At 43.6% G+C, this 26,072-nt stretch overlaps 1 protein-coding gene across 2 annotated transcripts in view; it reads left to right on the top strand.

The window, feature by feature from the left end:
• The window catches only part of ROR2 (receptor tyrosine kinase like orphan receptor 2), a 233,866-nt gene that overhangs the window by 150,894 nt on the left and 56,900 nt on the right, over positions 1-26,072 (top strand). For both annotated transcript variants that reach the window (XM_037901665.2, XM_043547159.1), the window contains one exon: positions 21,273-21,350. In XM_037901665.2, coding sequence (XP_037757593.1) covers positions 21,273-21,350 — 78 coding nt within the window. The remainder of the gene's footprint in view (positions 1-21,272; positions 21,351-26,072) is intronic.

Raw genomic sequence — 26,072 nt, forward strand, 5'->3', positions numbered from 1 at the left:
ACAAATATAATTAACACCTTTTTTTTTTAACGAGTGTCATCAGCATGAAGCATGTCCTCTGGAACAATGGCCAAAGCGTGAAGGGGACATATGAATCTCTAGCGCATCTGACATGTAAATATCTTGCGACGCTGGTTACAAAAGTGCCATGCTAACGCCTGTTCTCACTTTCCGGTGACATTGTAAACAAGAATCGGGAAGCATTATTTCCTGCAAATGTAAACAAACTTGTTTGTCTGAGCAATTGGCTGAACAAGAAGTAGGACTGAGTGGACTTGTAGCCTTTAAAGTTTTACATTGTTTTATTTTTGAGTGCAGTTATGTAACAAAAAAACCCTACATTTGTAAATTGCACTTTCATGATAAAGAGATTGCACTATAGTACTTGTATGAGGTGAATTGAAAAATACTATTTCTTTTATCATTTTTACAGTGCAAATATTTGTAATAAAAATATAAAGTGAGTATTGTATACTTTGTATTCTGTGTTGTAAAATATGTTTGAAAATATAGAAAAACATCCAAAAATACTTAATAAATTTCAATTGGTATTCTATTGTTTAACAGTGCAATTAATCACGATTAATTTTCTTTTAGTTAACTGCAATTAATCGACAGCCCTAGTTGATAGCCTTCCAAAAGTTTAACGTTATTGCAGCATCATAATTTATGGTAATCAACCATCAAAATGTGAAAATGACTTTTAGGATAAAATATTTTTTCTTTGTCAGACTCAACTGTGACCTATATTCTTTTTAGCCTACTTCCTATAACAAAGGTCTAATGTTATTACTTTGGCCCTAATACAGGAAATTACTTAAGCATGGGCTTAGAGTTAAGCCCATGCTTAAGTGTCTTCCTTGAATAGGGGTGTTTTTCTCATGTGCGGCCTTTAAAGATTTCAGCCCAAGGCTGCACACAGGACTTGTATTTTTGGATTTTAAATGATTTTTTAGAAACTGAGCACTATGAAAATTGTTTTCTCCTAATGGTGGAGTGTTATACTCGTAAATCATGATTATTTTTAGTCTTTTGGTTGAGACTGTTTTATTTTCACAGCCAGAAGCAGTAAAATAATGAATCATGTAATAACATCATGAATAATTGTCTTGTTAACTTGAGGTTCTTTGAGCTGCAGGTGTGTTTAGTGCTGCTGTTGAGTGCTTTTAAGTTAAGATTTTACAGCTGAGGTGGAGAAGAGCTTTGGAATGTGTCCATGTTTTCCAAAAGGTTTTATGTAGTAGAACACTTAACCAATAATTACTGTCTGTTATGAAAGCTAGCTTGAGTTCCATGTCTTTACCTTTATATAAAAAAAAAAAAAAAAAAACCCCACAAAGTTTAAGGGTTTTTACATGTTCCTGAATGTATTGACTTAGCGGTGTGTGTTTTTGCTTCAGAGCTGTTTAACATAGATATGGTTTCTACGTATGACATGGTGTGTATTTGTGATACCTAGTCAATTTACGGGTTCATAAGTTGCAAAAATCACATATGACTTTGACGTGTCTTCATGTCTTAAATGACTCAAGTGTTTTATGTCATAAATACCACAGAGTTTTATTATTAACTATCTGAAACACAGTTTTATTTGGCCCTGGCCATCTCTTTATTAATATTCACAAAGCCTGTTTTCTTTGCCCCTTTTTATTATGAGTACACAGACAATATAGTTTCTCCATTTAGTATAGAAAAATATGGCCTCTATTAGTAGATAAAGTTTATGGACTCTTGATAGGGTTCCCTGCTGTCCTATGCTCTAGCAAGTGTGTTTTCACCTTCATTCACGTCCTTCTCTTTGCTTTTATAGCTTCATTATTTCTAAACCAAACTCCTTTAAATGTTTCATTGAGGAGTTTCAGAGTAGCAGTCGTGTTAGTCTGTATTCGCAAAAAGAAAAGGAGTACTTGTGGCACCTTAGGGACTAACAAATTTATTTGAGCATAAGCTTTCATGAGCTACAGCTCACTTCAATACATCCGATGAAGTGAGCTGTAGCTCACGAAAGCTTATGCTCAAATAAATTTTTGTTAGTCCCTAAGGTGCCACAAGTACTCCTTTTCATTGAGGAGTAAGTCCCTGGCAAATCAGGACTTGTTTTACAGTTAAAACTCTGAAAATTATGTTAACTGCTGAGCACTCCCCTATTTTCATGCCTAGATCTTTCTAGCTGTCTTGTCTTAGGTGCTTATATGTCCCCTCCCCCCCATCATATCTGAGCACCTCACAATTTGTATCATATTGTATTATATGTAGCCTCACAATTCCCTATGAGGAAAGGAAATACTACTATTTCTATTTTACAGATGGGGAACAAAGAGGTTAAGGGACAGATTTTGAAGTCAGTGGGAGTTAGGTACCTACACACTTTTGAAAATCCCACAAGGTGCCTATCTGCATCTCTAGGTGCTTAAATACCTGTGAAAATCTGGTAATTTGATCAGGGCCAGTCAGGAAATCTGTGGCAAAGCAGAGAATTGAACTCAGGTCTTCTATTACCTTCTATTTCTCTCTCTCAATCTAACAAAAGCAGACAAGTTGGATTATACCCTACCCTTTTTTAAAGATCTTTTTGACTGACAATTTTTATACCATAGTTTAGCTTTTTCAGAAATAATTTGTATTGGAAAATGGGGACTTAAAAATGAAACCATAACTAGTTGCTACCACAATGTTGTTGTTATTTCTCAATGAGGTTTTTATTCTGAAGGAGATCGGAATAAATATTTATTCCATGTGTGTCTCTCTAAGGTTTATATAGCATTTGACCTTTCATTTTTAAGATGCAACTATGATATGCAGAGGGAAGAATTTTAAGTCATTTTAACAACTTAACTCACAAAATGTGAGCTGTGTAAATGGAAGGCAAAAGATTGGTAGGGAGTTGGAAATGCTGTGTGGTATAGAATATGCATAAAAGATATGAGGAGTCTGAATGAATCAGATGATTCGCTGAACTCTGTGTATGAATCTCTGGTATTATTATTTTAGATGGCTGGACTGGTTCTGCGTTTAACATTGACCTGATGCTACATGTAGGGGCACCTGGAGGATGAGTAAAAAGTAGATATACTACAAATCTTCATTGTAAGGTTTTTCTTTTTGGAAGTGGGGGTAAGGTTTCCTGTGGAGATCAAGATCATTCCAGCTTTATGTAGATTCAGCTTTTTTTTTTAATGCTACACTGAATAAGGTGTTTTATCTCTTTTTGGGGACATGCATTTGATATTGGAGGATCAATTTTCAAACATAGGCAAATTAATATATCATAATAAGCATATGAGCACAAACATTCAGATTAGTACATGTATGCAAATTCCGTTTTTGAGTGCCTAAGTGCCAACTGAGTCTCTGATTATGCGATTTTGAAGTCCTATTAAGATGCAATCATTTGAAGATTGGGCACCCTCTATACAAAAGTCCACCCTGGAAATCTTGTTTGTAGATAATACAGGAGAGGATTGTATGAAGGTGATATAGCATGCATTGCTTAAAAACTTATTTTAATTTTATGCAAAAATTTCTGACCAAAAAAGTGAATGCATTAGCCACTGTCGAGGTTGATTGGCCCCAAATGTGAGCTAGCCCTCTAGTTCATATATATTTTGTTTCAATGTGTTTTTTTTCTTATTTTTCTAAAAATGAACCATTTCAGTCTAGCAGTCATGAAAAACAGAACAAATTTATGTTAAGGAAACAAGTTTCATGATTTCAAGAGAGATGCTTATAAATAATGAGGACAACTTATATATATCTCTCTGACCCCTAGTAAAATGGCTTCTTATTTAGATGTGTGTTGTGCCAACTTGAGTTTTAGTTACTTGTAAGGTTGGCGTTTCTCTTAGGTTCAACATTCTTGTATCATGTGAATTTGCTGGTTAGCTCTTGTTGAAGTTAGAGCAGACGTAGAAAGGCTGACTCAAATTCTAACATTTTAACAGTGAAAGCTCCTATTGCTGTCAATTTAGCTTGAGATCACATTAAAGGATACTTTCCCTGAGGAATCAAAAAAATGAACTTTTACACTGAAATAATTGTTTAGATAACTTCACAGTGTGTTGTGTATGTTCTAAGAACTGTATGTAATGCCTCTGGCACCAAACAACTGAATCAAAAAGTATAGACATTTTCCCTCTTTTGTATTTTTATGTGAAATGACAACTGTCACAGAAAAAGTAGAACTCCTAAATCTTCTGTAACTATAAAAGCAGTGTACTGATCATGTAGTACTAACTGCATCTTTTGTGGACTGTTCACCGCCCTTTACAGGTTTGCCAAGCCCACTTTGCAATTGGTTGCCAGGGCTGAAGATGTTGGAAAAGGAATTTCAATTAAAGGCCCTGATTCAGCAACCTAAATAGCCTGCTTCCCAAATCCAAAGTATTCAGATTGGCAGCTGAATCATAGCCGACAGTGGGCCCTTTGTTTGGGGAGTTCTAGAGGTTAGTAATTGACAGAAGGTCAACAAAGTTTTATGAAGAAAAGAACAGAATATTAGGGGGTATTAAACTGAAGTTTTTTTTCTTTTGGGAGTTTTATATTATTGAAATAAAGTTAGAACCTAAGTCAAAGGTTGACATAGTGAGTGGTAAAGGGGGTGTGTTACTATTTTAATTCTAGAAAATTAATTCAGCTCCTGGATTAATATATATTGATAAGTGAAAGGATTGGACAGAACTAAGATCTAAGGTTTGCTCCTCGTTATAATTTACAAATAATTCTTTTAAAATATAAAAATGGTTAGTGTTTAAGCAGTGGGAGCTTACATGTAATCTGTTTTGGGGGGTTTTTTTGTGTGGCTGATAAACATGCCACGTAATATTTTAATAGCGTTACATCCATAAACATTATCAACTCTATTTATTACAACTGATTTGCATATACTGAGATGATCCCTGAACTAAAGAAATAGTTAAATTCTGAAATGAGTATTTAACTGTTATTTTACCAGTTGTGTATGCCCTGTGATTAGACTTTTTGTTCAACTGAGAAATCACGAATTCTGTGTTGGTACATGTGCTAGGACAATCTTGCCTCTGCCTTACAGGATGTTTACTTCTATGCCAGTTCATGAGAAGGAGTCCCAAGAATTTTTATAAAAGGTGGCCTAAACTGTCTACCCCCCAAATCCCTATCAAGTTGACCACTTTTCCTCATGCTCTATCACAAAAGAGTACATTCTGAAAGGGATGGAATTGACAGAGGAAGGGATAATACCATGCTTAGTGTAGAGGGTTGGTTTTTAAATCCAATTTGGGCAAGGACCTTGATTTTTACATTACTGTTTTTCTTTCTGAAATTTGCAAGCATGGCTGCATCCTTGCAAAGTATGTGCAAAAATACAGGCTGTTCTCTTATGTTTCCTTTTATTGAATAATGAATAGATTTTTTAAAAAATAAAATCTTCATAACTAGCTTATGGCATACAAGCTCTTACGAACTAAGAGATTTCTTATCTATGCAAACAACAAATATAGCACACCCAATGAACTAACGAAACCGCTAGAACTTAGTGATGAGACTTACTGCTCTTTCAGATTTTATCAGTATACTTTAATTGCTTAGTACCAAAAGGTTAGGAGTTCAGTTCACACACCTGTCTCTGTAGTCTTACTCTTTATGACCAATGTATAATTCAACCAATCCAAAGAGAGAGCAGTACTATCCGATGCTGCTGTCTTTCAGATAAAGCATTAAAGATGAAATTACATCAATCTCTTTCTTCTGTTTGTGGTTTCTTAAGGATCTGTTCTGTTGGCCTGAGCGATTAATAGCTCCTTTTTCTGTCAGTCAGCATTTTCAAAGGGGACTATTGACACTCTGGTTACTGAGTGCTCCACAGTAGCCATGGTGGTTTGTCTGACTTCAGTTAACTACATATTTACATACCAGCATGCTACTCAGCTAACATTTTAGCAATGTGAGTTGATACTATCGCAGCTAGGCTTCAGATCATGTGCATTTCTCTCTAAGTCAATTATTTAATTATAGCTGTTTGCATACAGTTAATGTGATGGCAGTTCATCCTCCACCTATTCTTTCATACCTGTAATCCTGGTTGCTCACTTGCGTATCCATCCTTTGCTAGTTGACGTACTTAAGTTTTGATGCAGACACAGTGGCAAAATGAGGACAGTCACATTCATGGAATAAACAGCAGGTCACAACTTTTAATACATTTTAACACAGTAGAGGGGAACTACCTGTCCATCACCCATACTGTTTTATACCAAGTATTTAATAGGTTACAGTGAGGGGGTTACATGCTCCTTACCATAGAACCTGTAATTCAGGATTGGCTCTCCTCAGCCTACCTACCAGGATTCAACTCGCTCTGAGTTCTGCCATCCTCCTCCCTGCGAGGGGGACAGAGAGTGCAGGAGGTGCTGGCGGGGGACCATGGCCCTCAAGGGCCACAAGGTCTTACTTTATCCTATGAGCCCCAGGCCCAGCATCTGTCAGGACCATTCCTAGGTCAGTATGGGTAGAGCAGGGCTGCTGGAATGGAGCTGAAAGAGGCTCCGCATGGCCCCTGTACTAGGTTAAATCCTGGGAGCTGGGGCATGCTGGCCAAGCAGCATCCTTCTCCCCCCAGTTGGCCAGTGGGGGATCAAGACTCCCATAGGGGAGGGGGGAGCTATCTGGCATCCCACAGTGAATATCTTCCTTCTTCGCTGCACGGGACTTTTCCCTCTTCAGTGCCAGCCCTGTCAAGTCCTCCACCCGTTGAAGTGAATGGGTGGCATTTTTTGGTAAGGTTGAGCAGCACTGCTGGAACTGTGTACTACATGAAGTCTGGTGTTTTTGTCACATCTGAAATTAATGTAATAATATGCAATTAGGTCTTATCTACCAAAAGTTATCTACTTGTAAAGACACTGTAGCACAAACATAAAAGTCATGCATCTGAAAAGATCCAGTAGGTCTGCTCCTCTGTCACTACCAATTAAAGTATTGGGTAACATGGCAGCCAACCAGTTCTCCGCCCAGTTGTAATAGCAGGAATATCTAAACCATGGCCTTAAATGCATAATATTTTAAATTCTGTGTACAATATGAGGAACAGCTTGAACCTTTAAGTTTTAAAACCTTTTATTCTCCAGACTCCCAGCCAAATTAATGTTTAGGAACACAGATACGATATACCATTATTACTGTTACTTTTATTTTTATTTGTAATTATTATTCATATGCTTAGTAATAAATATACTGTGCACTCTGCAAGAAATCAGTGAAGACCGTAGCCGCCTCAAGGAATTTACAGTCTAGAATGGTCAAACAGGATGCCCTGGAAGGAAATAAACTGGAGGTTTTTTGTTCAGTCCATGTGTGCATGATGGTGTGAAAAATGCACGGGAAGAAAGGAAAAAATGGGAGAGTAAGCCACCAGGAAGGGGCAAATTGGGAAATCAGAGTTGGGATCTTGACACAGCGGAGTGGAGAAGAGATGCAGTGACACACAAGGTCTCAGATGTAGGCTGGAGAAGAGATGTGTGAGGTCTCAAAGGACTACCAGCAGTGTAGACTTCATGCAGAGATCACAAGGAACGTGGCTCCCTCTGCCATAGCAATCCAGGGAGTGAATGGATGGGGGATACATCAAGGATCATTTTCTGTTTTAGCTCAGCACTGTGGATCCAGTTCTAGTAGAGGAGAATGTATTAAGACGACAGGAATGTAAAATTATGAAGAATTGAGAGAAGCAGTCAACAGGAATGGAGAAGTGGGTGCATGAACTCTTCCTCTGAGCGGCTCTTGGCACTTTTGAATCTGTGGTTCTCTCATATTGTTTAATTTAAAGGGAAAAAGCTTTCCATGTGCAAAATGACTCATTGGCAGGTCTGATTCAGAGGCATGTACAATGTAAAATCTTTGGAATATTTCATATTGAATACAACTCTGTGTTGCTTTAACTGTTAGTTCAGAAATGTCAGGGTTAGAATTAGGGCTGTCAATTAACGCATTCTTAATAGTAAAATACCAATTTAAATTTATTATAAATATTTTGGGATGTTTTTCTACATTTTCAAATATATTGATTTCAATTACAACAGAATACAAAGTGTACTGTGCTCACTTTATATTATTTTTATTACAAATATTTGCACTGTAAAAAACAAAAGAAATAATATTTTTCATCTCACCTCATGTGAGTACTGTAGTGAAATCTCTTTATCGTGAAAGAGCAACTTTAAAAATGTAGAATTATTTTTTTATGTTACTGCACTCAAAAACAAAACAATGTAAAACTTTAGCGCCTACAAGTCCACTCAGTCCTCCTTGTACAGCCAGTAGCTAAGGGTATGTCTATACTACCCGCCGGATCAGCGGGCAGCGATTGATCCAGTGGGGGTCAATTTATCGTGTCTAGTGTAGACGCGATAAATCGACTCCCAAGTGCTCTCCCGTTGACTCCTGTACTTTACCTTAGCGAGAGGCACAGGCGGAGTTGACGGGGGAGCGTCAGCAGTCGACTCAATGCAGTGAAGACACCGCAGTGAGTAGAATTAAGTATGTTAACTTCATGTAGCTGAAGTTGCGTATCTTAGATCGATTTCTGCCCCTCCCACCCCCAGTGTAGACCAGGCCTAAGACAAACAAGTTTGTTTACATTTACAAGAGATAATGCTGCCCATTTCTTATTTACGTCACCTGAAAGTGAGAACAGGCGTTTGCAGGAACTGTTATAGGTGGCCTTGCAAGGTATTTACTTACCAGATATGTTAAACATTCATATGCCTCTTCGTGCTTTGACTTCTAGGCTCTAAAGTTTTATATTGTTTTGTCTTTTGCGTGCAGTTGTGTTAAAAATAATTCTACATTTGTAAGTTGCACTTTCATGATAGACATTGCACTGCAGTGCTTGTATGAGGTGAACTGAAAAATACTATTTATTTTGTTTTTTACAGTGTAAATATTTGTAATAAAGAATAATAATTTCTCCCTCTCGTCCTTTACCCTGTCCTCCCTTCCCCTGTGAGGCACTGTACACTTCGTATTCTCTAAAAGAAAAGGAGTACTTGTGGCACCTTAGAGACTAAGGATACGTCCACAGGACAAAATTATTTAGAAATTATTCTATTCGAATTTTTGGAAGCTATTTTATACATTCGGTCTTCTGTGTCTCCACTAAAGCACGTGAATTCAGCAGATTGCATCCGCAGTACCAAGGCTAGCATCGAATGTCGGAGTGGTGCCCTGTGGGTAGCTATCCCACAATTCCCTCAGTTCCCGCCGCCCATTGGAATTCTGGGTTAAGCTCCCAGTGCATGATGGGGCAAAAAGATTCTCACGGGTGTTTCCGGGTGTGTGTTTTCAGAAAGCTACAGCAGACAATCTTTTCGTGCCTTTTTGGCATGCAAACACCATACTGCTTTCAGCAGACAGTGCACCGCTGCTCTCCTGCTACTGTGAATCCACCTCTCCAACTCAACTGTGCTCAGCCATCGTGAACCAAGCAGCACAGCTTCCGCTGCCAACTCTGCTCTCCTGCTATTGCCATGCTTCCGAGCTTCTCCATGTTGTCTGTCCTGGGCTCCCACCTCCGTGAAATCCACAGAAGACCATCATTTTCAGCCTTTGTTCAGCTACCATGAACCAAACAGCACAGCTTCCGCTGCCACTCTGCTCTCCTACATTTCGCACCCTTTTTCCAGGATTACCCATGCAGGCACCATAGCCATGGAGCCCGATCAGATCTCCGCTGCAGTTCTGACCATTGTAAATACCTCGTGCATTATCCAGCAGTATGTGCAGTACCTGCAAAACCGGGCGAGGAAGCGACGACAGTGCGATTACTATAGTGATGAGGACATGGACCACAGCATGTGGTGATTGGGAGATCATGGTACTGTTGGGCCAGGTTCATGCTGTGGAATGCCAATTCTGGGCCCGGGAAACAAGCACAGACTGGTGGGACCGCATACTGTTGCAGGTATGGGATGATTCCCAGTGGCTGAGAAAATTTCGTATGCGTAGGGTCACTTTCATGGAACTTTGTGACTTGCTGTCCCCTGCCCTGAAGCGCAAAGACACCAAAATGAGAGCAGCCCTCACAGTTGAGAAGTGAGTGGCCATAGCCCTGTGGAAGCTTGCAACGCCCAACAGCTACCGGTCAGTCAGGAATCAATTTGGAGTGGGGAAATCTACTGTGGGGGCTGCTGTGCTGCAAGCAGCCAATGCAATCATTGACCAGCTGCTGTCAAGGGTAGTGAGTTTGGGAAATGTGCAGACCATTGTGGATGGCTTTAATGGGCTGGGTTTCCCTAACTGCAGCGAGGCGACAGACGGAACACATATCCCTATCTTGGCCCCGGAACACTGGGGTGGCCAGTACATGAACCGCAAGGGGTACTTTTCCATGGTGCTGCAAGCACTGGTGGATCACAAGGGCCGTTTCACTGGCATCAACGTGGGATGGCCGGGAAAGGTGCATGACACTCGCATCTTCAGGAACTCTGGTCTGTTTGAACAGCTGCAGGAAGGAACTTAGTTCCCAGACCAGAAAATTACTTCTGGGGATGTTGAAATGCATATAGCTATCCTCGGGGACCCAGCTTACCCCTTAATGCCATGGCTCATGAAGCCGTACACAGGCACCCTGGACAGTAGTAAGGAGCAGTTCAACTACTAGATCGCAGGCCGTGGTTCTCATGGGAGACTTCAATCACCCTGATATCCGCTGGGAGAGCAATACAGCGGTGCACAGACAATCCAGGAAGTTTTTGGAAAGTGTAGGGGACAATTTCCTGGTGCAAGTGCTGGAGGAACCAATTAGGGGCAGAGCTCTTCTTGACCTGCTGCTCACAAACCGGGAAGAATTAGTAGGAGAAGCAAAAGTGGATGGGAACCTGGGAGGCAGTGACCATGAGATGGTCGAGTTCAGGATCCTGACACAGGGAAGAAAGGAGAGCAGCAGAATACAGACCCTGGACTTCAGAAAAGCAGACTTTGACTCCTCAGGGAATTGATGGGTAGGATCCCCTGGGAGAATAACATGAGGGGGAAAGGAGTCCAGGAGAGCTGGCTGTATTTTAAAGAATCCTTATTGAGGTTACAGGGACAAACCATCCCAATGTGTAGAAAGAATAGTAAATATGACAGGCGACCAGCTTGGCTTAACAGTGAAATCCTTGCTGATCTTAAATACAAAAAAGAAGCTTACAAGAAGTGGAAGATTGGACAAATGACCAGGGAAGAGTATAAAAATATTGCTCGGGCATGCAGCAGTGAAATCAGGAAGGCCAAATCACACCTGGAGTTGCAGCTAGCAAGGGATGTTAAGAGTAACAAGAAGGGTTTCTTCAGGTATGTTAGCAACAAGAAGAAAGTCAAGGAAAGTGTGGGCCCCTTACTGAATGAGGGACGCAACCTAGTGACCGAGGATGTGGAAATAGCTAATGTACTCAATGCTTTTTTTGCCTCTGTCTTCACGAACGAGGTCAGCTCCCAGACTGCTGCACTGGGCAGCACAGCATGGGGAGGAGGTGATCAGCCCTCTGTGGAGAAAGAAGTGGTTCAGGACTATTTAGAAAAGCTGGACGAGCACAAGTCCATGGGGCCGGATGCGCTGCATCCGAGAGTGCTAAAGGAATTGGCGGATGTGACTGCAGAGCCATTGGCCATTATCTTTGAAAACTCATGGTGATTGGGGGAAGTCCCGGATGACTGGAAAAAGGCTAATGTAGTGCCCATCTTTAAAAAAGGGAAGAAGGAGGATCCTGGGAACTACAGGCCAGTCAGCCTCACCTCAGTCCCTGGAAAAATCATGGAGCAGGTCCTCAAGGAATCAATTCTGAAGCACTTAGAGGAGAGGAAAGTGATCAGGAACAGTCAGCATGGATTCACCAAGGGCAAGTCATGCCTGACTAATCTAATTGCCTTCTATGATGAGATAACTGGCTCTGTGGATGAGGGGAAAGCAGTGGACACGTTGTTCCTTGACTTTAGCAAAGCTTTTGACACGGTCTCCCACAGTATTCTTGCCAGTAAGTTAAAGAAGTATGGGCTGGATGAATGGACTATAAAGTGGACAGAAAGTTGGCTAGATTGTCGAACTCTATGGGTAGTGATCAATGGCTCCATGTCTAATTGGCAGCTGGTATCAAGTGGAGTGCCCCAAGGGTCAGTCCTGGGGCCGGTTTTATTCAATATCTTAATTAATGATCTGGAGGATGGCGTGGCCTGCACCTTCAGCAAGTTTACAGATGACACTAAACTGGGAGGAGAGGTAGATACGCTGGAGGGTAGGGATAGGATACAGAGAGACCTAGACAAATTGGAGGATTGGGCCAAAAGAAATCTGATGAGGTTCAACAAGGACAAGTGCAGATTCCTGCACTTAGGACGGAAGAATCCTATGCACCGCTACAGACTAGGGACCGAATGGCTAGGCAGCAGTTCTGCAGAAAAGGACCTAGGGGTGACAGTGGATGAGAAGCTGGATATGAGTCAACAGTGTGCTCTTGTTGCCAAGAAGGCCAAGGCATTTTGGGATGTATAAGTAGGGGCATTGCCAGCAGATCGAGGGACGTGATCGTTCCCCTCTATTCGACATTGGTGAGGCCTCATCTGGAGTACTGTGTCCAGTTTTGGGCCCCACACTAGAAGAAGGATGTGGAAAAATTGGAAAATGTCCAGCGGAGGGCAACAAAAATGATTAGGGGACTGGAACACATGACTTATGAAGAGAGGCTGAGGGAACTGGGATTGTTTAGTCTGTGGAAGAGAAGAATGAGGGGGGATTTGATAGCTGCTTTCAACTACCTGAAAGGGGGTTCCAAAGAGGATGGATCTAGACTGTTCTCAGTGGTAGTAGACGACAGAACAAGGAATAATGGTCTCAAGTTGCAGTGGGGGAGGTTTAGGTTGGATATTAGGAAAAACTTTTTCACTAGGAGGGTGGTGAAACACTGGAATGTATTACCTTGGGAGGTGGTGGAATCTCCTTCCTTAGAAGTTTTTAAGGTCAGGCTTGATAAAGCCCTGGCTGGGATGATTTAGTTGGGGATTGGTCCTGCTTTGAGCAGGGGGTTGGACTAGATGATCTCCTGAGGTCCCTTCCAACCCTGATATTCTATGATTCTATAGGCTGGGCAAGTGCTGAATGGTGGTAGAATGTGCGTTTGGACGTTTGAAAGCGCGCTGGTGCAGTTTACTGACTCGGTTAGATCTCAGCACAACCAATATTCCAATTGTAATTGCTGCTTGTTGTGTGCTCCACAATATCTTTGAGAGTAAGGGGGAGACATTTATGGTGGGGTGGGAGGTTGAGGAAAATCGCCTGGTGGCCAGTTTCGCACAGTCAGACAACAGGGCAATTAGAAGAGCGCAGCAAGGCGCGCTGCACATCAGAGAAGCTTCTCTGACGACACACATCAGAGAAGCTTCCATCCTCCCTGTGGAAGGAAAAGGCCGGTAGAGATCGTCGAATCGTGGAAGTCAACAAATGGCTATGCAGGTGCTGTCAGAGAGAAGGCTTTGGATTCTTTGACCGTGGGATGGTGTTCCAAGAAGGAGGAGTGCTAGGCAGAGACGGGCTCCACCTTACGAAGAGAGGGAAGAGCATCTTCGCAAACAGGCTGGCTAACCTAGTGAGGAGGGCTTTAAACTAGGTTAATTGGGGGAAGGAGAAGAAAGTCCTGAAGTAAGTGGGGAAGTGGGATACAGGGAGGAAGCACGAGCAGGAGCGCGCGAGAGGAGAGGGCTCCTGCCTCATACTGAGAAAGTGGGACGATCAACGAGTTATCTCAAGTGCCTATACACAAATGCAAGAAGCCTGGGAAACAAGCAGAGAGAACTGGAAGTCCTAGTACAGTCAAGGAATTATGATGTGATTGGAATAACAGAGACTTGGTGGGATAACTCACATGACTGGAGTACTGTCATGGATGGATATAAACTGTTCAGGAAGGACAGGCAGGGCAGAAAAGGTTGGGGAGTTGCATTGTATGTAAGGGAGCAGTATGACTGCTCAGAGCTCAAGTATGAAACTTCAGAAAAACCTGAGAATCTCTGGATTAAGTTTAGAAGCATGAGCAACAAGGGTGATGTCGTGGTGGGAGTCTGCTATAGACCACCGGACCAGGGGGATGAGGTGGACGAGGCTTTCTTCCGGCAACTCATGGAAGTTACTAGATCGCAGGCCCTGGTTCTCATGGGAGACTTCAATCACCCTGATATCTGCTGGGAGAGCAATACAGTGGTGCACAGACAATCCAGGAAGTTTTTGGAAAGTGTAGGGGACAATTTCCTGGTGCAAGTGCTGGAGGAACCAACTAGGGGCAGAGCTCTTCTTGACCTGCTGCTCACAAACCAGGAAGAATTAGTAGGGGAAGCAAAAGTGGATGGGAACCTGGGAGGCAGTGACCATGAGATGGTCAAGTTCAGGATCCTGACACAGGGAAGAAAGGAGAGCAGCAGAATACGGACCCTGGACTTCAGAAAAGCTTACTTTGACTCCCTCAGGGAACTGATGGGCAGGATCCCCTGGGAGAATAACATGAGGGGGAAAGGAGTCCAGGAGAGCTAGCTGTATTTTAAAGAATCCTTATTGAGGTTACAGGGACAAACCATCCCGATGTGTAGAAAGAATGGTAAATATGGCAGGCGACCAGCTTGGCTTAACAGTGAAATCATTGCTGATCTTAAAGACAAGGCATGCAGGAGTGAAATCAGGAAGGCCAAATCACACCTGGAGTTGCAGCTAGCAAGAGATATTAAGAGTAACAAGAAGGGTTTCTTCAGGTATGTTAGCAACAAGAAGAAAGTCAAGGAAAGTGTGGTCCCCTTACTGAATGAGGGAGGCAACCTAGTGACAGAGGATGTGGAAAAAGCTAATGTACTCAATGCTTTTTTTGCCTCTGTCTTCACAAACAAGGTCAGCTCCCAGACTACTGCACTGGGCAGCACAGCAGGGGGAGGAGGTGACCAGCCCTCTGTGGAGAAAGAAGTGGTTCGGGACTATTTAGAAAAGCTGGACAAGCACAAGTCCATGGGGCCGGATGCGCTGCATCCGAGAGTGCTAAAGAAGTTGGCAGATGTGATTGCAGAGCCATTGGCCATTATCTTTGAAAACTCATGGCGATCGGGGGAAGTCCCGGACGACTGGAAAAAGGCTAATGTAGTGCCCATCTTTAAAAAAGGGAAGGAGGAGGATCCTGGGAACTGCAGGCCAGTCAGCCTCCCCTCAGTCCCTGGAAAAATCATGGAGCAGGTCCTCAAGGAATCAATTCTGAAGCACTTAGAGGAGAGGAAAGTGATCAGGAACAGTCAGCATGGATTCACCAAGGGCAAGTCATGCCTGACTAATCTAATTGTCTTCTATGACGAGATAACTGGCTCTGTGGATGAGGGGAAAGCAGTGGACATGTTGTTCCTTGACTTTAGCAAAGCTTTTGACACGGTCTCCCACAGTATTCTTGCCAGCAAGTTAAAGTAGTATGGGCTGGATGAATGGCCTGTAAGGTGGATAGAAAGTTGGCGAGATTGTCGGGTTCAACGGGTAGTGATCAATGGCTCCATGTCTAGTTGGCAGCTGGTATCAAGTGGACTGCCCCAAGGGTCGGTTCTGGGGCCGGTTTTGTTTAATATCTTCATAAATGATCTGGAGGATGGTGTGGATTGCACTCTCAGCAAGTTTACAGATGACGCTAAACTGGGAGGAGAGGTGGATATGCTGGAGGGTAGGGATAGGACACAGAGGAACCTAGACAAATTAGAGGATTGGGCCAAAAGAAATCTGATGAGGTTCAACAAGGACAAGTGCAGAGTCCTGCACTTAGGACGGAAGAATCCCATGCACCGCTACAGACTAGGGACCGAATGGCTAGGCAGCAGTTCTGCAGAAAAGGACCTACGCATTATAGTGGACGAGAAGCTGGATTTGAGTCAACAGTTGTGGCCAAGAAGGCTAATGGCATTTTGGGATGTATAAGTAGGGGCATTGCCAGCAGATCGAGGGACGTGATCGTTCCCCTCTCTTCAGCATTGGTGAGGCCTCATCTGGAGTACTGTGTCCAGTTATGGGCCCCACACTACAAGAAGGATGTGAAAAAAATTGGAAAACGTCCAGCGGAGGGCAACAAAAATGATTAGGGGACTGGAACACATGACTTATGAGGCGAGGCTGAAGGAACTGGGATTGTTTAGTCTGTGGAAGAGAAGAAATGAGGGGGGATTTGATAGCTGCTTTCAACTATCTAAAAGGGGGTTCCAAAGAGGATGGCTCTAGACTGTTCTCAGTGGTAGCAGATGACAGAACAAGGAGTAATGGTCTCAAGTTGCAGTGGGGGAGATTTAGGTTGGATATTAGGAAAAACTTTTTCACTAGGAGGGTGGTGAAACACTGGAATGCATTACCTAGGGAGGTGGTGGAATCTCCTTCCTTAGAAGTTTTTAAGGTCAGGCTTGTCAAAGCCCTGGTTGGGATGATTTAATTGGGGATTGGTCCTGCTTTGAGCAGGGGTTTGGACTAGATGACCTCCTGAGGTCCCTTCCAACCCTGATATTCTATGATTTGAAAGCCAGTTTCATGACTGGCCAGGGTACGGTGTAAAAGTTGTGTTTGTTTCTCTTAAAGTTACCTGCCCCCTATATATATATATTAAAGGAAATAAAGTCACAGTTGTTTAAAAACCGTTCTTTATTATTTGTTGCACAAAACATTGAGAGAAATCAGAAGCTAGACGGGGGAAGAGGGATATTGGGTTGGGGGGTGGCGGAGGAGGGAAGGACAAGTCCAGAAACCAAATCAAAATTTAGGATATGCCAGCTTTCTGCTGCTTGTGCAATCCTCTGGGGTTGACTGTGTGGGTCCCCATAGCCTGCCCCCCACTCCCGTGTTCTTGGGCGTCTGGGTGAGGAGGCTATGGAACTTGGGGAGGAGGGAGGGAAGTTATTCAGGGGTTGCAGTGGCAGTCTGTGGTCTTGCTGCCTTTCCTGCATTAGATCCACCATACAGCGGAGCATGTCAGTTTGCTTCCCCATGAACTTGACCATAGCATCCTGCCTGATCTCATTGCGCATATCCCTCCTCTCTTCGTATTCATGTAACGCTTTACGCTACTCCGCAATTGTTTGCTTCCACGCATTCAATTGGGCCCTATCAGTGCAGGAGAACTGCATGAGCTCTGCAACATGTCGTCCCGAGTTCTTTTTTTCTGCCTTCTAATCTGGACCAGCCTCTGGGATGGAGTAGATAGGGGCCACATTGAAACATTTGGACCTGCTGCAGGAGGAGAAAAAGGGAGGGTAGTATTTAAAAAGATACATTTTAGAGAACAAAGGGGACACTGTTTCTCAGTGAAACAGGCAATTCATAATACACAGCACATGTTCTTTCTGTACAAGGTCTCATTTTGCCTCTTATACTGAAGTGCTTGCCACTTTGGTGTGAGTAAGCCATTACATGCGGCCAGGCAACAGAATTCAGCTTGCAGGCAGCGGCCAGGCAACGGAATTCAGCTTGCAGGCAGCCTGCAAGCTCTCTGGGATGATTGCTTCACACAACACCCTTCCCCCTTTTCCCCCCTTCCCACACCCCGCAGGGCTCTGATGAGGCTCTGAGCAGGGATGAGCCCTTTAAACTAAATGCGAACAGCCCAGCGTGATTAGGTTTCCCGCCACCCCCTGCGTGGCTCCGATCAAGCTCTCACTCACCAGAAGTGCCTTCTCCAGGGTCATGGTCTGGGAGCATGCTTCGGGAGTAGGGGGAGGCTATTGGCTCCAGCGTTAAGAATAGTTCCTGGCTAGGGGAGAAAACAGATTCCCCGCTTGCTGCCTGTGCACCGTCCTCCTCCTCCTCTTTGTCCTCGAAAAACTCATCCTCCTCGCTCCGTGCTACTCCCCCCTTGCAGGTGTCCACGGACAGTGGTGGGGTAGTGGTGTCATCACCCCCCATAATTTGCATGCAGCTCACGGTAGAAGCAGCATGTTTGGGGCTGTGACGCAGAGCGCCCGTTTGCCTCCCTGGCTTTTTGGTACACTTGCCTGAGCTCCTTGATTTATGTACGACACAGCTCTGTGTCCCTGGAGTAGCCTCTTTCCGGCATGGCCCTGGAGACTTTAGCATACATATTTGCGTTCCTTTTTTTGGAACGTAGTTCTGCCATAACAGATTCGTCTCCCCAACATGCAATGAGATCCAGTACCTCCCGTTCGGACCATGCTGGAGCTCGTCTGCGAATCCGGGACTGCGTGATTGCCTGTGATGGTGGACTCTGCATGGTCACCTGTGATGGTGTACTGTGCTGATGGTCACTTGTGCTGATGGTGACCAAACAGGAAATTCAAAAGTTCCTAGGGCTTTTACTGCCTACCTGGCTAGTGCATCAGAGTTCAGTGTGTTGTCCAGAGCGGTCACAAGGGAGCATTCTGGGATAGCTCCCAGAGGCCAATATCATCGAATTGTGTCCACAGTACCTGTAACCCGGAACTGCGATCTCGATTTTAGTGCTACTCCACTTGCCGAGGTGGAGTACAGAAATTGGAGTAAAGAGCCCTTTAAATCGAAAAAAACTGGTTTGGTCATGTGGACGGAACCAGTTTTATTTTGAGGTAACTCGGATAATTCCGAAATAACCGCGTACTGTAGACCAGGCCTAACAAATTTATTTGAGCATAAGCTTTCGTGTGCTCAAATAAATTTGTGAGTCTCTAAGGTGCCACAAGTACTCCTTTTCTTTTTGCGGATACAGACTAACACGGCTGCTACTCTGAAACCTTTGTATTCTCTGTTGTAATTGAAATCAATATATTTGAAAATGTAGAAAAACATTCAAAAATATTTATAATAAATTTAAATTGGTATTCTGTTGTTAGCACTGTGATTAAAACCATGATTAATTGCTACTATTTTTATCTTGTCATTAATTGTGATTATTTTTAATCGCTTGACAGCCCTAATTAAAATTAAGAGTTCATAATAAATATGGTTTAAAAAAGAAAACTTTCAGATTAGAATATTTAAAAGATAAAATGTTTCTTTCATTATAGTGACAGTTGAAAATGGCAGATCTGTTTCGGATTTATAATTTACAGCCCACACAGAGCATTTTTCAATTTAACATTGCTTAGTCATGGAGACTTTGCTGGTGTATACTGTCTGTGGTTTGCAGTTATTTTCTGATAAGGCACATCTGGAGACAAATGTTTTTGCCAGACGTAAACATACCAAGCACAAGGAGGAATTACATAAAACTATTATTAAAGCATTTTAAAATCAGCAGATGCTTTTTCTCATTCCATTCTAATGTGAGAGTTAAAAAACACCAACTAGGGATGTGGGTGTGGGAAGAGAGAGGCCGCTCTGTATAGGCTTCTCATGTTTGTCCCTTTTGAGAATCCCACTTAACTGATAAAGGAATGCAGAAAACACAGGAAATGAAGTTGAGCATAGATCAATAACATAAAAAAAATAGTCAAGGACACTTAAATCATTGCATGGGCATTGAACATTCCATAGAGGAGTGTGAGTGTAGGTCATCATGTATCATAACTGCGCCTGTCCAAAATTTTATTTGTAAAACTGTCCTGTTCTTTTGTAATTCCCAGTGTACTCCGATCACTTGAAGTCATCAGTTGAGAGCATAACATTGAGAACAGGCTGGGTTTATGCACAAGTGACTCAAAGACCGCCTCTCCAGGATTGTCACACTCTGCCTTCCCCTCCAACTCTTGGCATGAGGCTTTGGCTTCACTGCCAAAAAAAAAAAAAAAAAGTGTGTTTTTACAGCAGAATAATTAACATGCATTAGCTGTCCCACTGTAACAATCCTAGTGGAGACAAGGCAGTGTAATTTTACCAAAGTAGCTAGGTGAAGTGAACCACAGGAAAGAGTATAGGATTATGAAGTAGGTTTTGCCTGGATCCACAAAGGGACTTGGGCACATTGAAAGACACTGGAATCCTTAAAGCTTGAGTTAGGTGCTCCCGATACAATGTGTGGGGAGAGAGAGGTGCTTGAGAATGGCAGCCATAACAGCCAGCACACTAGCCAATGGGAGATGTCAGTGAGGGGTATTCCCAAGCCCCACCTCCTCACAGAGTTCAGTGCCCAACATCTGAGCTGCAGGGAGGCACCTATCTCTGCTTGAGCTGGGAACCCGTCTGGTGGAGTTAGTGGCTGAGCTGTTTCTTGCGAGAAGTAGGTTTAGTGAAAGCAGCTCTATAACTGTATCTCTTATAAATCCATCCCCTCCCTGTTGCTGAAAGAATGTTTAAAACAAAAAAAGTCAAAACCCTGCAACAGTAGTCATAATTTTCGCAAAAACCGTAAAAATAAAAAAAAAAACCCTCTGTATGCTGTCCCTATTGCTCTTCAGGAGCAGCCAACTAACAGTTTCCAGTGCTGTGCTGTGATATTGTATACTGGTGCGTAAACAAAAAGTTGAACAAAAAGATATTAATTTCAACACCATTTGGAATATTGGGGTGGGGAGGAAGAGAGTTCAGTGTGCTGGTTTGACCTAGAGTAAATGGTGGATTCTCTGTAAATCTTTAAATCAAGATTTGAGGACTTCAGTAACTAAGCCAGAGGTTATGGGTTTATTTCAGAAGTGGGCAGGTTTCTGGCCTGCAATGTGCGGGAGGTCAGACTAGATGATCATGATGGTCCCTTCTGGCCTTAGTCTGAGTGTGCGCTAATGGTAAAATGATAGAACTGGCTGGAGAAAATACTAGATTTTCAAGCCCCCAGTTCTAAGAGACTTTTACAAATAGCAAATAATGTGTAGTTATAAAACACTCTGATTTGAATTCTTTTGCTGTCTTTCAATGCCTTGGTGGGTGGTTAGATCATCATTCAAAAGGTGGAGTTGGGGCTGGGAAGCACAAGGCATCAGAGATGGGTCTAACTTGTGAAAATAGAATTTAAATGAATGTAATATATTCTCAAAAGTAAATCTTATGCCATGTTTCGCTCAAGAATGTCAACAGAGTTTCACTACTGAGTAATCTGGTATGACAAAGGCAGTTTGCAGAAAGTATTTGAATTTTATTTTTTGTGTGTGGACAGAACTGTAACACACTTTTTAATGCTGTCACTATGTCAAGCACAATACCTTCAATTTGTTGTGCTGAATAGATCTTATAGTCAATAAGGGCTAATTCCTGATCCCCTTGAAGTCAATGGGAATTTTGCCACAGGCTTCAGTGGGACCAAGTTTTGGCCCCAAGTGAGTTTAAATACCCAATATTTTTATTCTGTTCAAGAAGAGAAAGATCAGCTCAATCTCAACTGGTTTAAAATTTCAATGGTTTATTTTTCACTTAGGTGAAATGGAGATACCAGATTCCAATGATCCTCTGAGTCAAGTGGATGGACATGACAGGCAAATTCCAACACCTAAAGGTAAAAATAAGAATGATTTCAATTCTTTTCTTCTTTTGAGTAAAAGTGTACTTTAAAATGTACTATGCAAAGGAGTTATTTTTGTTATGTACTTCCTTTGTTTACCCAGGCATCAATATGTTGTGAGAAAGATAGGGCATGTCTACACAAACACTTACTGCCTGACAAGCCAGGGTTTAAATCTACAGTACTCCAGCATTCTGCACTCTAACTGTCCATGTGGACCCTACTGATGTGCACTAAAAGTTCCATAGTGTGCACTGACATACTGCTGTACCACAGGGCTTGCCCATGTTGTGTCCCAAATGTGACTTAATATTGGTATGGAAAATACTCACCCTCATCAGTGATCTCATCTAGATTCCAGGAGTCTCATGATTAATTTTTGTTTAAACTTTCCTTCAGAAACGTGTTGGGTAATTTGATGACTGAACCACAAAAAAACAAAAAATAGTAGTTTCTGTTACATACTCAATAAAACGATATCATTCTGTTACTCCATAGGGAGCATAAAAAGTGACATACCTATGAGATGCTACATTCCAGTTTGGATACAATCTCAGGAAATGCATGTTTGCATTACTTACCTGTATTTTGACATGACTGTTTTTGGTAATGTCTTTCTGCCAGCTCCCTTACCACATACAATACTAAAGCAAGGTCACAGTGGGGAAAGGAAAACAGTGACAAAGCCCCAGAACTGCCACTATATAAAGGATGCTATAAACAAGCAAAATACTATTAATTGACGAGAATAATGGTCATGATGTAGTATCATTAAACATCGTACTGCTGATAATATTATAGAGCAGGGATTTGAGGAGGAGATGGGGACAGAATCATATGGCTCTTTTGAAATTATTGCATCCTGGGGAGTAACAAGCATATTTTTCAGCAAAGCTGCTATTTATCTTTTCTTTTTTCTCTTGTTGGGGGAGAGTCTTATTTCATATTTAGTGTTGAGTTTATATATCTTCATTGGTTTAACAGTTTTCTTTGTGTGCAATAACTCCGTCTCTCTCTCCTTCTTGCTGTGGCAAGGTTTTCTTTCTCAGTGGTTGGATTTTCTTGGTCATAGTTAGTGTACATAGCTCTTAGTTAGGGTTAGTGTATATAGTAGTTGTCCCTGTCATCAAGGGACTGTTTGCCCCAAGGGCTGGACATGCCCTGTTTCCCAGGCTTCAAGCCAGGTGCCTCTTGCTGCAAGCCGATGCCGTACACTAGCTGTCTAAAGTGGTTGGGCAGTCTCATGTCAGAGAGAAGGGCCAGATCTGCAGGGACTTCAAACCCCATACCAGAAAGGACAGGGAAATTCAAATGAAAGCCATTCTTATGCAGATGGCCCTCAAACCAGCCTCAGAACTAAGCCTCTCCGAATCAGCACCGAGCACTCCTCCAGTACCATGTGCTTCCCAGCACCATTCTCCATTCCCGGTGCTGAATAGAGACAAGCAGGAAGGAGCTGGCATAGTGAGACCTGCATCGGTCCACTTGTCCTCCCCCGAGCCACTGATGGCTCCACAGACTCCGCCTAGAGTACCTTCCACAGAATCCCATGAACAGCCATGTAGCCAGATGGTTCCTGTCCCTCTTGACACCGGAGGCTTTTCAGGTTGCGAAGGATCTGCTGTCCCTCCTGATCCCGCTGACTCCTAAGGCCCCTGCCGGCGAGGGCAACCAGGGTCAGAAGGGAAGAAGTCCATCAAGCTCCGTCCCAGTATGAGGCACCGTCCTGAGGCAAGCCCTCCATGGTATCAGTCATGGTCACTGTCCTGACACTGGTCCCCAGTCTCTCAGCACTGACGAATAGTGGAAGCGAGTACTGCACCACCATGGTCTCCAAGGAAAGAATCGTCTTAGGAGTTGGAAGGAGTGAAGGATTCCCCTTCAAAGACCTGTCGATACCCAGCCTCCAGATTTCGGTACCGGCCCTCCCGCCGGCACCTAGCCACCAGGCCACTGGCCAATGTACTGGAACCTCTGGGGGTTTCCACAGATACCAGGATCCCCTTCCCACTACTCGACTTGGTGGTGTCAGAAAGGTGGGCCACTACCTCATCCACCGGGCACCGGATTCCAGCATCGATCCCAGTGCCGATGTTCAGCAGGTGGTTGCAATGGATGTATTCAAAGCAGAGGAAGAGGAGGGAGCCCCTCCTCCAGCACAGGCCGCCTCCTCCTCCTCCCCGGATGAGGCAGTTGCAGGCCGTAGTACCCTGCTCCCTCAAGACTACTTCAGGGCCCACCAGGACCTCCTGAAAACGTTCATGGCGAACTTGGGTCTGGAGGTGGAAGAGCTTAAGGAGTTGGTGTAGAGCCTGATGGACATCCTGGCTGCCGCTCCTCCCTCCAGTATGGCCTTACCCATAAATGAGGTAGTGTTGGGGCCCGATAAGACACTGTGGCAGACCCCTTCTTCTCTGCCCCCCACCTCAAAGAAGGCAGAAAACAAATACTATGTCCCAGCAAGCGGGTTTGACTTCCTTTATTCGTACTTTCCCCTGAGATCCCTGGTAGTGTCGGTGGTGAATGAGCAGGGTAGACAGGGGCAGTTGAGTGCTACCCCCAAAAATAAAGAAGCTAAGAGACTGGACTTCTTTGGACAGAAGGTTTATTCAATGGGCAGTTTCCAATGTAGTGGAAAATTAACCACTCATCTTTTAGGAGTCAGAATCGCCTGAGGCTTTTTATTTTATGCGAGCATATATGCAAGGAGAGTCAGCATAGCCCCACGCAGGGTGGCAAGCTGCTCTGTTTTCCATACACTTCAACAGACTTATATAGGGTTTTCAGTAGCATTCTCGAACAATACACTTTTGCATGGATACTTTTCCACAGACCTTTCCAACAATGCCTTATAAGGACAAGATCATACATATTGCAGCAATAAGCAACTTTTCCAGTTTAAGCAAGCTTTGAGGGTAAATCATAGGCCAAGTGCAGTTAAGAGTAGGCCATAACAATATTGCGGTTAGGGGAATTTTAAGCGGAACTGGCTGGATAGTCCGGCTTTCAGAAACTCTTTTGCTGCCATATTTTCTCTTGGCCACCCACTAAGATGACCTTTACTCATCTTTCCTTAGCACATACTATTATTCTGCAATAGGGAGTTCTTAAAAAAATTGGAAAGGTCTTATTAGATTATTTTTCTTCCACACCAACTATGTATCTCCAACCAGTAGGCTCTACTGGGGAGGTACAGTTTTAATCTGTGGGACTCGCTGTCCAAATGTAAAGACTCCCTCCCACAGGAATCAAGGCAGGAATTTATGGCCATCTTGGAGGAGGACAAGACTGTGGCCAGAACTTCCCTTTAGGCAGTTCTGTATGTGGCCAACTCAGCAGCCAGGACTATGGCTTCAGCTGTCACCATGAGACACTGTTTGTGGCTTCAATTGTCTGGCCTTGCTCATGGGGTTTAGAAGACTGTCCAAGACCTCCCCTTTGAAGGCTCCTCCCTGTTTTCTGAGTAGACAGACTTGAAGCTCCACAACTTCAAGGACTCAAGAATTACACTTTGTTAATTAGGCTTTTATACGCCACCAGCCTCCAGGAAGCTCTTTAGGCACCAGCAACCTTCCAGGTTCGCGCACCGTCCAAGCAGGAGCCCTACAGAAGTAAGGGGAAGGATTATAAACGACAACAACCCCTCCCTTCTACCTCTGCCTCCCAGTCAGGCTCTCACAGATACTCTGGTGGGGCCAGCAGGCCTTTTGAAGGTATGCCCAAGGGCATTATACCAGTCTCAGCTCCAGATGCGCCTCCTCTTTTGTTTTTGGACACCTGTCACCCTTCAGCCCAGCATGATCCTATATAACATCAGACAGTTGGATATTGAATACAGTAACAGCTGGTTACAACCTTCAATTTTCATCCACTCCTCACGAGCAGCTTCTCATCTAGGAGGTGCAAGCCCTCCAATGCGTGGAGCTGGTGGAGGAGGTTCCTCGAGCCCTGATCCCGAAGACCATGGGGGGACTACTGCCTATCCTGGACCTGCGTGGCCTCAACAAATATCTCGAGAAAGTGAGGTTCTCCATGGACTCTCTGGCCTCCATCATTGCTTCCCTGGATCCAGGAGACTGATACTCCACCCTTGACTTAAAGGATGCCTATTTCCACATCTCTATCTTCTGCAGCCACAGAAGATTCTTCAGGTTCATGGTGGGGTAACGCCACTACCAATACACTACTCTTCCCTTCTGTCTGTCAGCAGCCCCATGGGTTTTGACTAAGCATATGGTGGTGATGGCAGCCTTCCTCAGGCTTCGAAGCATGCAAGTCTATCCATACCTTGATGACAGGGTGATCATAGGTCGGTCATTGGCTCAGCTGCGGCACAGTATCAGCACAGTACAGGTCACCTTCCACCCACTGGGTCTATTGATAAACGAGCAGAAGTCAACCCTGGTCCCGGTTCAGAGAATAGAGTTCATCGAGGCATTGCTCGATTCAGCCCAGGCCATGGCCTCCCTACCGGCTGCCCATTTCCAAGCTATGTTGGACCAGATTTCCAGAGTCATGATCCACCCACTAACGACAGCTCGGGTCTGCCTCAAGCTGTTGGGTGACATGACGAGTGACATGGCATGCACCTACATGATATAGCACACAAGGCTGTACCTCAAACACCTTTGGATGTGGCTGGCGTCAGTCTACTCTCCTAGCAGACACCTTCTGGACTCGATACTCATGATTTCACCTCTGGTCCTCGCTTCACTG

Source organism: Chelonia mydas, chromosome 5, assembly GCF_015237465.2.
Source record: "Chelonia mydas isolate rCheMyd1 chromosome 5, rCheMyd1.pri.v2, whole genome shotgun sequence".
In the NCBI taxonomy this organism is placed as follows: domain Eukaryota; kingdom Metazoa; phylum Chordata; order Testudines; family Cheloniidae; genus Chelonia; species Chelonia mydas.